Source organism: Emydura macquarii, unplaced genomic scaffold (assembly GCF_026122565.2).
Source record: "Emydura macquarii macquarii isolate MOO-44397 ecotype Brisbane River unplaced genomic scaffold, CSIRO-AGI_Emac_v2 contig_3348, whole genome shotgun sequence".
Lineage (NCBI taxonomy): Eukaryota > Metazoa > Chordata > Testudines > Chelidae > Emydura > Emydura macquarii.
The window spans coordinates 7,337,678-7,350,683 of record NW_027133485.1 but is presented as its reverse complement, the minus strand read 5'-3'; the positions used below and the strand labels follow the sequence as shown (position 1 = coordinate 7,350,683).

Genomic DNA, 13,006 nt, shown 5'->3' with positions numbered 1-13,006 from the left:
CACCCGACCGGGCACAGAATGAACGTCGGCTGGGATTCTCAAAGGAGCCACTGAAATTCAGTGGGAGCTGGATTCCTCCCTCCCTTTGTACCATTTGTGAGTACCATTTGTGGCCATGTTTTGTATAGTGCTAGGGCCATGGCAGGAGCTATGAAGGGGAGTCAGGGAGACTGGCAGGCACCTTCTGCTGCAGCAATCTTGCCGGCCATAGGAGCATTCCCAGCAAGGGGGACGCAGCACAGTGGAGCACCCTTTGCTACCTCTCTGAAGTGGAGAAGCACACCCCACGGCTAGTGCTGACCGGACATCCCCACCCTGGGCACATCAGACACCTGTGGGGAGTCAGCACACAGGCCAGTTCATACTCAGTTCCTTTTACTCAATGCAAGGATTGTTTACAACTATTAGCGCTGCAGCAACAGTGATCCACAAGGAGGAGAAATGATCGACAGGGATCTGCACCACGGGAACCAATGGGAGGAATCCGAATCCCTATTACAGTCGTCTTACTTTTTAAATTCAGTTCTAACATACTTTCTTAAAATAATTTTGGACGTGATCTACAGAATTCCAGTTTCACCCAGGAATTCCATGAGCCAGACTGCACTATCCTTATTTACACTGAATAGTGCCCTGTCTGCTTTTTGCACTTACAATTTCTCCAGCTCTCTAAATTCTGCCTTAATAGACTCTCAGATGCACAGTTACCTGCTGTGAGCCACACAAACTGGGCACCTTCCTTTTTCCTCCAGTAACCCATGCTATTATTCAGTAGATCAGAGCTGAAAATGACTAGTTTTCCCCATGCATTCTGCTCAACTGGGTTATAACCACTGAAAGGGATGGGACGAGTAGCAGACAACTTGCAGTACCTGCTGTGCTCAGTGGGACATTTCCCCCACAGGATTTGTTGATCATACCCATGACAGGCCCACAATCCACCCCTCCATGACATCACCACTATGGCTGGTTGACATTTTTTATTTAAAACATTTTTTTTTTAAACAAAAAAATGGCTTTATATTTTTAAATCAAAATTCCACAGCAAATATCCATTTTCTATTCAACTGGGGGTAGGAGGGTTGAAAAAAAACAACTAACAAAAAAACCCCAATTTAAAAAAAAAGAAAAGAAAAATGTTTCCAGTTGCTGAGAACTGAAAGTTTTATTGTTGGTTTTCCAGCTTACAGAAAAATTTCGATGAAATCTCATTTTGGGGTGAAATTTCCTAGGAAAAAAAGACATTTCTCAGCCAGTGCTAGTCACTGCTGATTTGCTCCCTCCTTTGGGCTCACAGGCTTCTGTGCATCCACAAGGAGTCCTAGGGTTTGACTTAAGTGAGACACTGGTGGAGTCATTTTCAAACAAGTTTCCACCTTTGTTCTCATGCCCCATCTGCACCTGCAAGACCCACTGTTGCTTATTCCAGCGGTTTTCATTTGCAGACCCCTACAAAATTTCAAACAAGGTCTGGACCCCTTTGGACCGTGGACCAGAGGTTGACAACCACTGGCTCTTTCAAAGGGATCTTGTACTAGCTAGAGGATGCTGTTACCCACTGGTGCTGGCTTCAGCAGATCACTTTCCCAGGTTCTTTGGGAACCACAGCCCTTGGCGTGACCTACCCCACTGAACAATAAAGGACCCACAGGCTCTATGCAGCTCATTATTATTAACAAGAACGGGTACTTTCCGCTCCCTGAGATGCCAGAGACCACACAGGTGTCCTGAGAAAACCCTGCCACCTGTGGTCCAGGTATTCAATGACTGCTTCTGAGAAGGAAACCGGACCGGTGTGCATGCATCAAGGGCAGCATCTGGCCTGAATTAGTGTTTGCTGCATTTTGCTCCAGCCTGTCTGGCAGCCTAGCTCTTGGATTGCAGGAAGAATAAGATGGTTTCAGAGGCACTAATGTCCCACTGCTGCAGCTCTACCAGCAGGAGCGCTACTGAAGATGGTACACCGGCCTTCTCGTCGTCCGGTCGAGAGCCCGAGTTGTGTGCACACTGAAGCCCAGATCCTCCAGGGGGTTTAGGCACTGAATTTCTGTTGAAATCAATGGGAGTTAGGTGCCTAAATGTCTCTGAGGATCTGGGCCTTGCTTTCCCCCAGTGGAGCTGCAGTGGTAACAATATGATGGTGTCCAGTTCCCCTCAGAACAGCACTGGGCGGAGAAGCTGTCTGTTCAACTCTTGCTTTTTAACCATGTAACGTGTTGTGTTGGCCACGGGTGTGTGTGTGTGTGTCCGTCCCATACAGGGCTGATCTACAAAGGCGAGCTCCCTGTTACTTGCTCACACCTACCAGCCTTAATCCAATAGATGCAGTCTGTGTTTTGGAGCTATACGCCTTGGGATCAATCCCTGCTGCAGAGTGTTATTTCATGTGCTGTTTTGCCCCTGCCATCTACGTTACCGCCCTACTCTTCCAACCCCCACCTGTGCAGCTTCCTGGTATAACGGAGATGGAGAGTTTGCCCTTCATCTCCTCATCCTCACTTGCTGGGTTGATGTTCTCACCTTGGTTTCACTCAGTACGTGAAACTGTACCAGGTGGTTCGTGAGTTTCGTTGTCTCTGGCGGTTCTCACGCAGCCCTCCCGCCCCTTCAGTGCTGTTCTGCCTGTCTCTAAGGAGAGGAGCTCGGGGATGACTCATATTTCACTGCTGTCGACTCTGTGACGGGGCTGTTCAATCCTGTCTGGACAGGAATCCTCACCCATTCTCAATACAATCTTCTCACCCTGCTCTGGGGGTGAGACTCAATCCCTATCACTTGTAATAGAAAGAAACACACTGGGGGAAAACAAAACAGCAAAGCACAGAGGAGGTTAGAAAAGCGCCTCTGTTAACATTAGAAATGGGTCGGAACCTGTATCCCAGATCCAAACCCACTCAGACTTTGGGAAAGCATATTCAACTGGATCCAGACCCTTTGTCTCCCTTGTGCCACCTGTGCACAGGGATTTCACAGCAGGTGTACAATACCACACTGGATCAGAGTGGTACCATTTTTGCACTCACTTTGTACTTGAGGGAACAAGACAGAGGGAGAATCAGATCCTCCAATCTTCACAGCTTGTGCCAATCTCTTGTCCATGATAGGTAAAAGCTTGAATATGCCTTAGGACCTTAAGACCCATTTTTAAAGCGACGGGTGCTTAGAAGTGAAAGTCACTTAAAAAAAAATTGTTTTTAAACGTTCTATTCAGGCACAGTTACAATAAACCGTGAACATACTACGGTCGTACACTGCTTATTCAGGATCAGGTTACTGCTCAAAGAACCTGGCTAAAGGTTGTCTTGCTGGCTGGGGAACCCTCTTTTGAGCCGGCTAAAAAGAGTGACTTGAAAACGTTACCATACGTCAGCGGCTTGACAGTGGTTTACGTTACTGGAGGATCTGGCCAACAGTGACATTTCTGGGCCCCGTATTTCTCCTCTGTCATTTGTTTTCCAGCTCAGAGGAGTGCAGTTTATATGGTTATGCTGAGAGGTGCCGGTGACTGCCTGGATCAGCGTACTGAACACCTTCCATTCAGGCTAAACGAGGGAACTGTTCAGTGCCCCTTTGTTTACTGATAACTGAAACAGTGGAAACCACCAAAGTCTGGACCAGCATTGATTTAGCGTATGTCTACACTGCAGCGGGAGGTGCAATTCCCAGTTCAGACAGATCTGCTCAAGCTAGCCTGCTACAGATAGCAGTGTGGCCACAGCAGCATGGGCTGGCAGCCTGAGGACGTACAAAGGATCTTGGATGAGGTTGTACTCAGCTATGCCAGGCTGCCATAGCTGCACTGCTATTTTTCGTTCATGAGCTTGAGCGGAGCTAGCACAGGTACATCTACCCGAGTTGGTATGTCTCTCAACAGCCGCATAAACATACCCAGCCTGAGAAGTGGCTAAGAAAGCCCAGGATACAACCAGAACAAGCATGGCCCCGAGAAAAGCCCAGGGAGAGCGCTTTTGGGGTAAGTGCTGGCTGGAAAGGGGCTCGGGATTGTGAGCAAAAAAAACAAAACTGTCTCCAGTTGTTTGGTTCCTCCTGTGTTAGGGCTTTGTACATTTGTTTGTAATTAAAAAGGATTGCATCAAAGACACCTGACTCCACCAACCATTTCTCCTCCGCATGGAAACAATCCAGTGGATGCTGAATTTTGGTCAAAACTCTCAAGTCAAAAGGGATAACGACATAAGCCGAAGCTGATTTTTCTAACAGTCATTGATACAAAGTCAGCCTTGGATCTGAAAGAGCCGAGATCCTTCTGTCTCTTACCCTCAGCAGAAAAGACTCTGCAGTCAGAACTCGCCTGACAGTTCTGTGGCTGATGAGTCAGGAAGAACAGAATCCCGCTCACTCTCCCAGCTGTGTGGGGACTGCAGGGCTAACTAAAGTCTTGTCTACACTATAGATGCTTTGCCCATATAGCTACACCAGCAGAGACCCCTAGTGTGGATGCGGCAGATGCAGACAGACGCATAGTGGCCTCTGCACTGGGGTTTTTGCCAACATCACTATTTTGGCTATGGGTTGTGTTTTATCCACATCCCTGACCACTATAGGTATGCTGATAAAACTGCAATGTAGATGGGGCCTCATATATAAAAACATGGGCTTGGACTGAGAGAGAAGTAGATGCGTCATTCAGGGAGCAGATGCCAGTTTTAGGGTCACTTTTCTGTCCTTTGGTGCACTTGGCTGCAATATATCATCATGTCGTGCTGCTTTGGTCACTCTGTGGTTGTTTCCAGCCCTGAATCACAACCTCTGTAAATGTGGGGGCAGGAAAGAGATGAGCTTGATCCAAAACCCCAGATCCAAACACCCATACACTTTGGATCCAGAGCCACTTCAGCTGCCCCCCTTTAAGGCCCACACCCTCCCTGATGCATTTGTGAAACGAAGGCTAAGCCCAGTGCAAACTGTCTGCTTTCTGCTTGGTAAAACAAACTTTCCTTTTACAAGCAGCTGCCTTTGTGTGGCCCTCAGACTAAAAGAGGGATCAGCTATTGAAACAAACACGTGGGACAGAGGACGTCTTTCTCCGAGTGTGCAGAGAACTGTCCCGAACTGAGCCATGGCGTCACCTGCAAAGCAATGCCTGATGTTGGGAAAAGTGCCGTCTGTTTCCAAACAGCTTAGAGTCAGACACTGAGTGACCCTCTGCCCCATCCCACTCAGTGACAGCTCCATTTTCTCCCCTTTTATTTGCCCTCCTACCCCACGGCTGGCCTCCTGGCCATGAATAAACACTGCAGGCTATGCTGAATCAGGAGGATATGCCCAAAGGGGGCGAGATGGAAAGAGCAGCCAAGCAGAAAAAAAAAACCCTGCATTTATTTTCCCTTTTGAGTTGTAGGTTTGTTTTGCAGGCGTTTTCCCTCCCCGTCATCTGCCTTTCTGTCCGCGCCTGGGTGGCCTGTTAGAGCTGCTGCATAAATATCGGTCACGTCAGATGCTCGTGGCTGCACAGTAATGCATCTTGTTGTACAGAAAGTGGGCACCCACAGCGGCAGCAGCCAATGCTGGGTGTCCAAAGCTCCAGCACAGAGATCTGGGTCATTATGAGAGACTAGCCACATGCCAGACTGGGATTGCCATTCAGCCATGCTTTACCCCTGGGCCCGGACAGCCACATGACTGGTTTTCCGGCTGGAATAACCTTGTTCCTCCCACTCAAAAGCCCAGTGCTATAGCACCATCCTCCAATAAGTTGGACCAGGATGGGATCAACACCACAGCTGACAGAACATGAGGAGCAAAAACATTGTGAAGCACACTTGCTTCTCGAGGCAGGGAGGTTTCACCCAGTTGGGAGCCAGGCCCAGCAAGCCAGCCTCCCTGGCAGAGCAGCCCAGCACCCTCTGAAACGAGCGAAGTGCAGAGCTGGACACAAACCTCCGCTCTGATTCCATCTCTGCTTCTGAGTGTTTTGCTAAAATAATAATAATTAACTAGAGGCAGAGCTCCAATCCAGCCTTTCAGTAAGCCCACGGCCACAAATAAACACATGCAAACGAACATGCATGGATGCAAACCACAGACACACACACGCTTATGACAGACACACAGAGACGAAGGAGGAATGTCATCCCAGCATTTTTACAGTTGCCAAGTGTGCACTCGGCACTGATGTGTGGCTCTGACACAGAGTGTCTCCCCAGCCCGACCTGCTTTGAGCATCTTTCCAACTGGGGCAGTTTAGCTCAGCGATTAGAAATTCCCCCTCTGCCTCTTGGCTCCCACTTGGATTCTCAGAGAAGACAGCTTACAAGTGCCTTTCCCCCTCGCCCCTGGAAATGGGCGATCTGGGCTGTGCGTGTGAGAGGAAGGAGAGCTGACCCCAGGGAGGCAGCTGCCCAGACACGGCACAGGTGTACAGCGTGAGATCAGGGAGCGAAGGAGGGAGGTGCAGGCGGCTTCTGGTGGAAAGGAAATGGGAAGCTACAAAACGTATTGGGAGTTTGAGTGAAGAAACAAGTACTGGGCCCCAAGGGCCAGATCCTGCGAAAAGCTGCTGAGAGCCCTTAAAGCCGACGGGAGCTGTAGTGCTCAGCACCTACCTCACAGGATGGGCCTTCAATGGAGCAGGGAAGGCATGGCACACCCAGCATGTGGGAGGGAAGAGGGCAGGGCCCTGCTGTGGGGGCGGCCAAAGAGAATAAACAGGCTAGTGGGACGTGCTCCAGTTAATCCCAGGCTAATCCCTTTGATTAGCCATAGCCCAGGTAACCCCCGCCTCCTTTCACTGTAAAGCCACAACAGTTTATGAGGCTGATCCAAGGCCCATTGAAGCCTTTCCCCTGGGCAGTCCCTATCCATTTAATGTATCGTGGTATCACACGCTCCCCGGCTCTGCTGGATGTTCTCACCAAGCAGCTGGGGCACCTGTAGGACCAGGATCCATTTGGAAAGTTCCCGCTGTTTGTTTGTAGCTCAGAATCATTTTGTTTTAGGCCCTTCTCCAGCCCATCCCAACGACACCGCTAGGAGCTATCTCATTATCAGAGATAGGAAACTGGGTCATGGGGAATGGAGTTAAGTGACTTGCCCAGTGTCACCCCACTAATCAGTGGGAGACCTGGAGATAGAACCCAGGAGTCCTGATTTCTAGTCCGACCAGACATTTCCTCCTTTTCTTGACTGAGAAGAGCTATACAGGGCTATTCTGTAGCCTAGTGATAGACCTGCGGGCACATCTGACTTGCAAACACTATCATTGAAGTATCCACGCACATCACAAGTAGCAAGCAATCAAGTTACCAATTACCCGATCTGAGTCAACACAACAAAACAATGCATGTTCTTTAAATCCCTTTTGGAAAGACCTAACCTGAATCCACACAACAAGCGCTCGGGTTCGTTAACGTCTCTGCTAAATACCTGTGTATCATTTTAATTAATTCATTATAACCTTTTAATATTGGATACTAAACACCACAGAATCACATGCGCTACGGACATTTTCTTGTATTGACATTAATTTTATTTTAAAAGAGAATCCTACAAATCCATGTAACTGAAGCTGCAATGAAACAAGACAGAGTCCAGTACATTAAACCAAAGAAATAGCTCACAGATAAGGAATTAAGACTGAGGTTTCCAAAAGTGACCAGTGATTCTGGATGCCTGTTTTTCAGTGCCCGGAACTGATGCTTGTAGGAACCCGATTTTCAGAAGGGGCTGAGCACCCATTCTTTGGGCACAAGGTTCCTTTAAGGCACCTGTAATTGGACACCCAAAAATCACTAAGCATTTTTGAAAATCCTGCTCTAAATCTCTACCTACTCTCTCCTACTCATACTCATGATAGACAGATAAATATCCAAACCTGAAGGATTCCTGGACAGAAAGAGAGACAGACAGCTCCTCATGTTAATATACACACATATCATGTATTACCAACTCCAAGCATTCAAAAATCACGAGAACCCACCCTCCAAATCACAAGATTGGCTTGAAAACCATGAGATTTAAAAATACGGAGTTCTGGGTACTTTTTATTGGCCTTCTGTTTTTGGAGCACTTACGCATCATATTTTCAAGCTTATCTCTGCAACTAGGAAGGCTAGAAGCTTGCGTCTTTTTTAAATGAAAACAGATTCTCACATATTCACGTGACTCCAGAAACTGGGGCTTTAAGGTAAAAAACTCACCACATTTGTTAAAACTCACAATAATAATCACAAGAGTTGGCACAAGTAGATTTCACAATCTTTCACGCAAGAGTTTTGACAGCTCTTCAGATCACCCAGTTTTTATCCAGTAATTAATTATTTTTTTTATTATTTATATTGTGAGAGCTGACTGAGATCAAGACCCCATTCTTTTCTGTTCACGTTCCTATTCCGCCCTCATCACCACAGTGAGTGACATGACCAGCTCCTGAAGGCAGGTGAATCTGTGAGAATCTCAGCTTTCATTTTAAGTAAGTACTAAGAATAGCAAAGGCGCCGAAAGGCTAAGTGACTTGTCCAGGATCACACAGGAAGTCTGTGGCAGAGCAGGGACTTGAATTCAGGTCTCCTGAGGTTCTACTATTACTCTAACTATGGAACCATCTGTACTCTTGAGCACTTATCACGCCTAGTTCAGTTGTGCTAGATGCTGTATGCATGCACACACACTTCCCCCCCCACACACACACACAATTACCCACCCATGTATGTATTTTTCCTTTTTTCTCCTTCCTTCCTTTCCTGTTTTTAATTTCCCTCTGGATTCCAACTTCCCCCAGTTTCCTATGTCTCCCTTTTCTTCCTCCACCTTCAGTTTTCTCCCCAACCCTTTCCCACCGCCCCCCCATAGGTAAGTTACATCTCAGGCTGGATCAGGCTGCCTTCATTCCCTCCTGGATGGCCTTTTCAAGAAGCCCAACTGGTAGCTGGTGAGGTTTCCCAAAGTGGCCCCTCCATGCACAGGGATCTCCCATGAGCAAGTCTCCCCCAAGGTGGGAAAATCTTTCTTCTTTTCATTTAATCAATGAATTTCATGATATTTTTCAAATAATGTATCTGTGGAACAAATATGATTCACCCAGTTCTAGGTGTAACACAACTGAACAACCCATTTCCTGGAGACAGGGACACCAAAGACAAAACAAAGACAATGAAAAAGAACTTGACAACTGTTGGCCACGAAGATTATGTTGACCAATGCCATCTCATTGTTTCCTTGTGCTCCCCAGTCTGTCTCTAACCACCTGTTGTCTCTTGCCTATAAGGGACTGTCCATTCACTCTGTATTTGTACAGCACTTAGCACAATGGTGTCCTGGTCCATAATTGGGGCTCATAAGTACTAGCATGATACAAATAAATAACAATAATCACAGACAATGGGGCTCACATTTTCTTAACCTCTGAGCCCACTGAGAACCACAAACTGGAGATGGAGTTTTAGTCTGAATTTAATCACTGGCTAATTAAGTCAAATTGGGTAATATTTTTTTCAGTTGTTTACCATGAGCATAATTGTCCTTGAGTGTTAAGTATATGAGGACTTAACCATGACCAGAAAGTCAATAGAACTTAAGCACGTGCTTAAGTGCCATGTTGAATCGGGTCCAAGAGCGAACATAGATTTTAGCACTTTTTTGGATAATCATTTTACAATCAAAATTCCAAACAGTGGCTTTAACAATACAGAACCAGCTACTCAGCTGGGGTAAATTGTCTTAGCTCTGTTGACCTCACTGGAGCCATGCTGATTTGTGCCAGTTGAGAACCTGATCCAGAATGTATAAACAGAAATACTACATAAATGTTGATCGAACGTTGCTCTGACTCTAGGGTTTACTCTGAATGGTTCTATTTCCTTTCCTGGGCATTGTGCTGCAGTTATTTGGGTTTTTAATTTATGAATCTCTCTTTATATAATTTTACAAAAACAAAACCCATGGTTTGTTTGAAAATATATGTTGCTGCTGGTATGGCTAGCCCTTCGATGCTTTACAGCCAGGATTTAATAAAGGGCTTTAACTTTTCATTCACCAGGAGCATAACTCAAGTTTTAATAAGACACTTTATGCATGACAAAAATTTGCTTCTGGCGATCATGGTTTCGACCACAAAACCACAGCTGGGAGTAGCTCTTGGTTAACTCTTTCAAGGCCGCATGCTACAGCAGTGCTGTGTTATACACCTGCTCAATAGAGAAGGCTGTGTACGTACACATTTATATCACATGTGAAAAGGTTCTTTTCTCTCTTGCCAACCCAGCCCCTTTCCAGCCCTTCTTTGTGATGAACATTGCTAAGGGGGAGGAGAGATCAGGGACCTTGTCATTTTTGGATAGATCTTCCACTGGAGTAGACTGTGCTGATTTACACCATCTCAGGATGTGGCCCTTCCTCTCTGGGTCTTTGAACAGTCTGCCACAGGTGTGTGGTTATGGGGAGGACGCGCACCGGAAAGGACCAGGTGAAAGAGCTCGGGCCATGCTAGCTGGACTCACCACTTCAGAACCGGGCTGTCACCCTACAATCTGGGTCCCGAAGTGCCAAGAGCCCTTCTCGCCCCTTGATGGCCATGGAGTTACACCATGGATGAATGTGGCCCAATGGGATTAACCCACGTGAGTACCTATCATTAAGAAGTTCACCCTCCATAGCAAATTTTCCACAGGTTCCTCTCATTCAGTGACACAGGTTTTCTATCAGGCTGGCAAAGCCAGAAGCCAAAGGCTGTCTGAGAACATTTCATGGATGACTTTAGTGTCCTGCTGTTCCCATCTCCCTTATCTCCCATCATTGCTCCCCCTGCATGGCCCCAGGGGGATTTTCAGCTCCAGATACTCCAGGCCCATTGTCCTCTTAAATTGTTTCTCTCTAGAGTCGCCTGCAATTATTGGCTGCCCCCTGCCCACATGCAGCGTGTGACAGGGCATCAGCACACTCGGCCTTGAAACTGTAGCTTCTAACTGCCTGAACACTTGAGCCAAACTTTGTGGCAGTTGTGAGCTTATAAATGAAGCTGAAGTTTCCCTAGGTCTGGAAAACTATGCACAAGTTTAAGTAGTAGGAAAGTTTTCAGTTAAAATGGATTCAGTTAGCTGCAGGGGGCCTTTCACCTGATCCCGAAGCCACTAGACAAAGCAACAAACAAGAGAGCTTCTAAAGATGGTGCCCAGATAGCAACCTCCACATTTCTATCAATCACAAAGGAGATGCAACTCTCACCAATTTCCTTTGTTTCATCTGAAGAACACAGGAGTTAACAGTCCGTTAGTAAGAGAGGGGTCAAGCAACCATGTAATTCCCTAGGTAACATAATCCCAGGGCACTGCCCCATAATCAGTAGAAAAACCAAATTCTGAAATTATATATACAATGATTACTCTATACACATGCAAATATATAAACATACACAATATAGTATTTAGGGAATAAGCTATGTGATCCGACTCCACGCTAAATAAAAATCAAAACAACTTTCAACTACCGAAAGTGGTCAAAAGGGGAAAAAATTAAGACACTTCTATTCTTTACCCAGGCGTATAGCAATGTGTGAGTGTGTGTATATAATAATCTTTAGCACTTCATATCTTCACTTCTTCACTGTCCTTTGCAATCATTAATACATTAACTCTCAACACCCCTGCAATTGCACACATTTATTTTTTAAATGCACCTTTCCAAAGCTCCATTGATAGCATCTCTCTGTACATTACATTCTATATACAAACATGCACACACATACGTATATATAAATATATCTATCCTCTTTGACTTCAATTGGACTCTCCCTTTGATTAAAGGAAGCAGAATTTGGTCTCCTACTTATCCCATTTCCCAATAGCAGTCCTATCTCTACCATATAATTTCATACCATGGACCCAGTAATTAAAAAACTCATCCTTTGCCTACGGTGCAATGGTCCCTTGGCAGCTGGTCCAGTGTGCTACCCACATGCACATTAACAGTACCAAGTATTTTGAATCCCAAACATTTAGGAGTTCCCAAGTTTTGCAGGAAGAGCTAGTTGCATGTGAAAAACTTTCCTACAATATACTTATCTGAATACTTCCCCTCTCCCCCCTCCCCCCAAAATTAAAATAAATGGGTCCACATCCATTTCTAAGGCATTGATAAAATCTATTGCGTTAGAAGAACCCAAAAGCTGTTTCAGAATTGATTATTGATTTACTCGGAGCATCTTCTAATTGAAAAATACTCAATCAATTGTACCATATATGTTGGATTTTTTTTGTTTCAGGGCAGGGAGAGCAGAATTGTAGCTCTGAAGTGAATCCTTGTACGTCAAATTTAAGTCTAGGGGGAAATTTAATTATCACAATTTTAAAGAGAGGGTTTTTTTAAATGGCAATAAAGACTGACTCCTAATAAGAACACCACTAGGTTACTACAGAACAGAAAGACTGAGAAAGAGCCCTGTTTCATTTTTTTTTTAGTTTCATTTGTAAATAGCTAGACAGGCAGATGAAACCCATGGAGTCTAATTCATTCAGATCAGAAGTACTTAAATCCTGCCTCAGATGAAACACTTAGCCTATATATATATATATAGAGAGAGAGAGGATTAGTTAAATAAAATAAAAAACTATCTACTTACTCAAGTTCATTAGACATGTTTCCCCAAGTTTCCAAATCTTTGCAGACAGCAAATTCTGATGACTTCTCTCTTCTAGTACCTGCTAAGTACAGACATGGCCTGTGAAGTGAAGTGTTTGATTTATGTTGAGGTTTTTGCGTACAGGTATTTTGCTGACAGGTAGGTTCCCCAGAGTTCAGCCACTGATTGGCTGATGAGACAGGTGCCATGGGACAGGTACACCTTAAACAGGTGCAGCTGTTAACTCTTTGTGTGCTGGACCACATAGAAATGCAGAGCCTGGCTGAGATGAGGAATCTACCTGTCTCTAAAAAGGAGGGCGGAAGGAAGGAGGAAAAGCCCTCCAGGGGAAAGGTATGACAAAAGGATGAGTGGATTCAGTTATTCATATATGTGATAATTAGTTTCATGCTCACGTTCAGTATCGGGAAT

At 45.6% G+C, this 13,006-nt stretch overlaps 1 protein-coding gene across 1 annotated transcript in view; it reads right to left on the bottom strand.

The window, feature by feature from the left end:
• GRHL3 (grainyhead like transcription factor 3) overlaps nucleotides 1-13,006 on the bottom strand; it is a 55,363-nt gene that overhangs the window by 27,495 nt on the left and 14,862 nt on the right. The window contains exon 4 of the mRNA XM_067533680.1: nucleotides 12,575-12,656. Coding sequence (XP_067389781.1) covers nucleotides 12,575-12,656 — 82 coding nt within the window. The remainder of the gene's footprint in view (nucleotides 1-12,574; nucleotides 12,657-13,006) is intronic.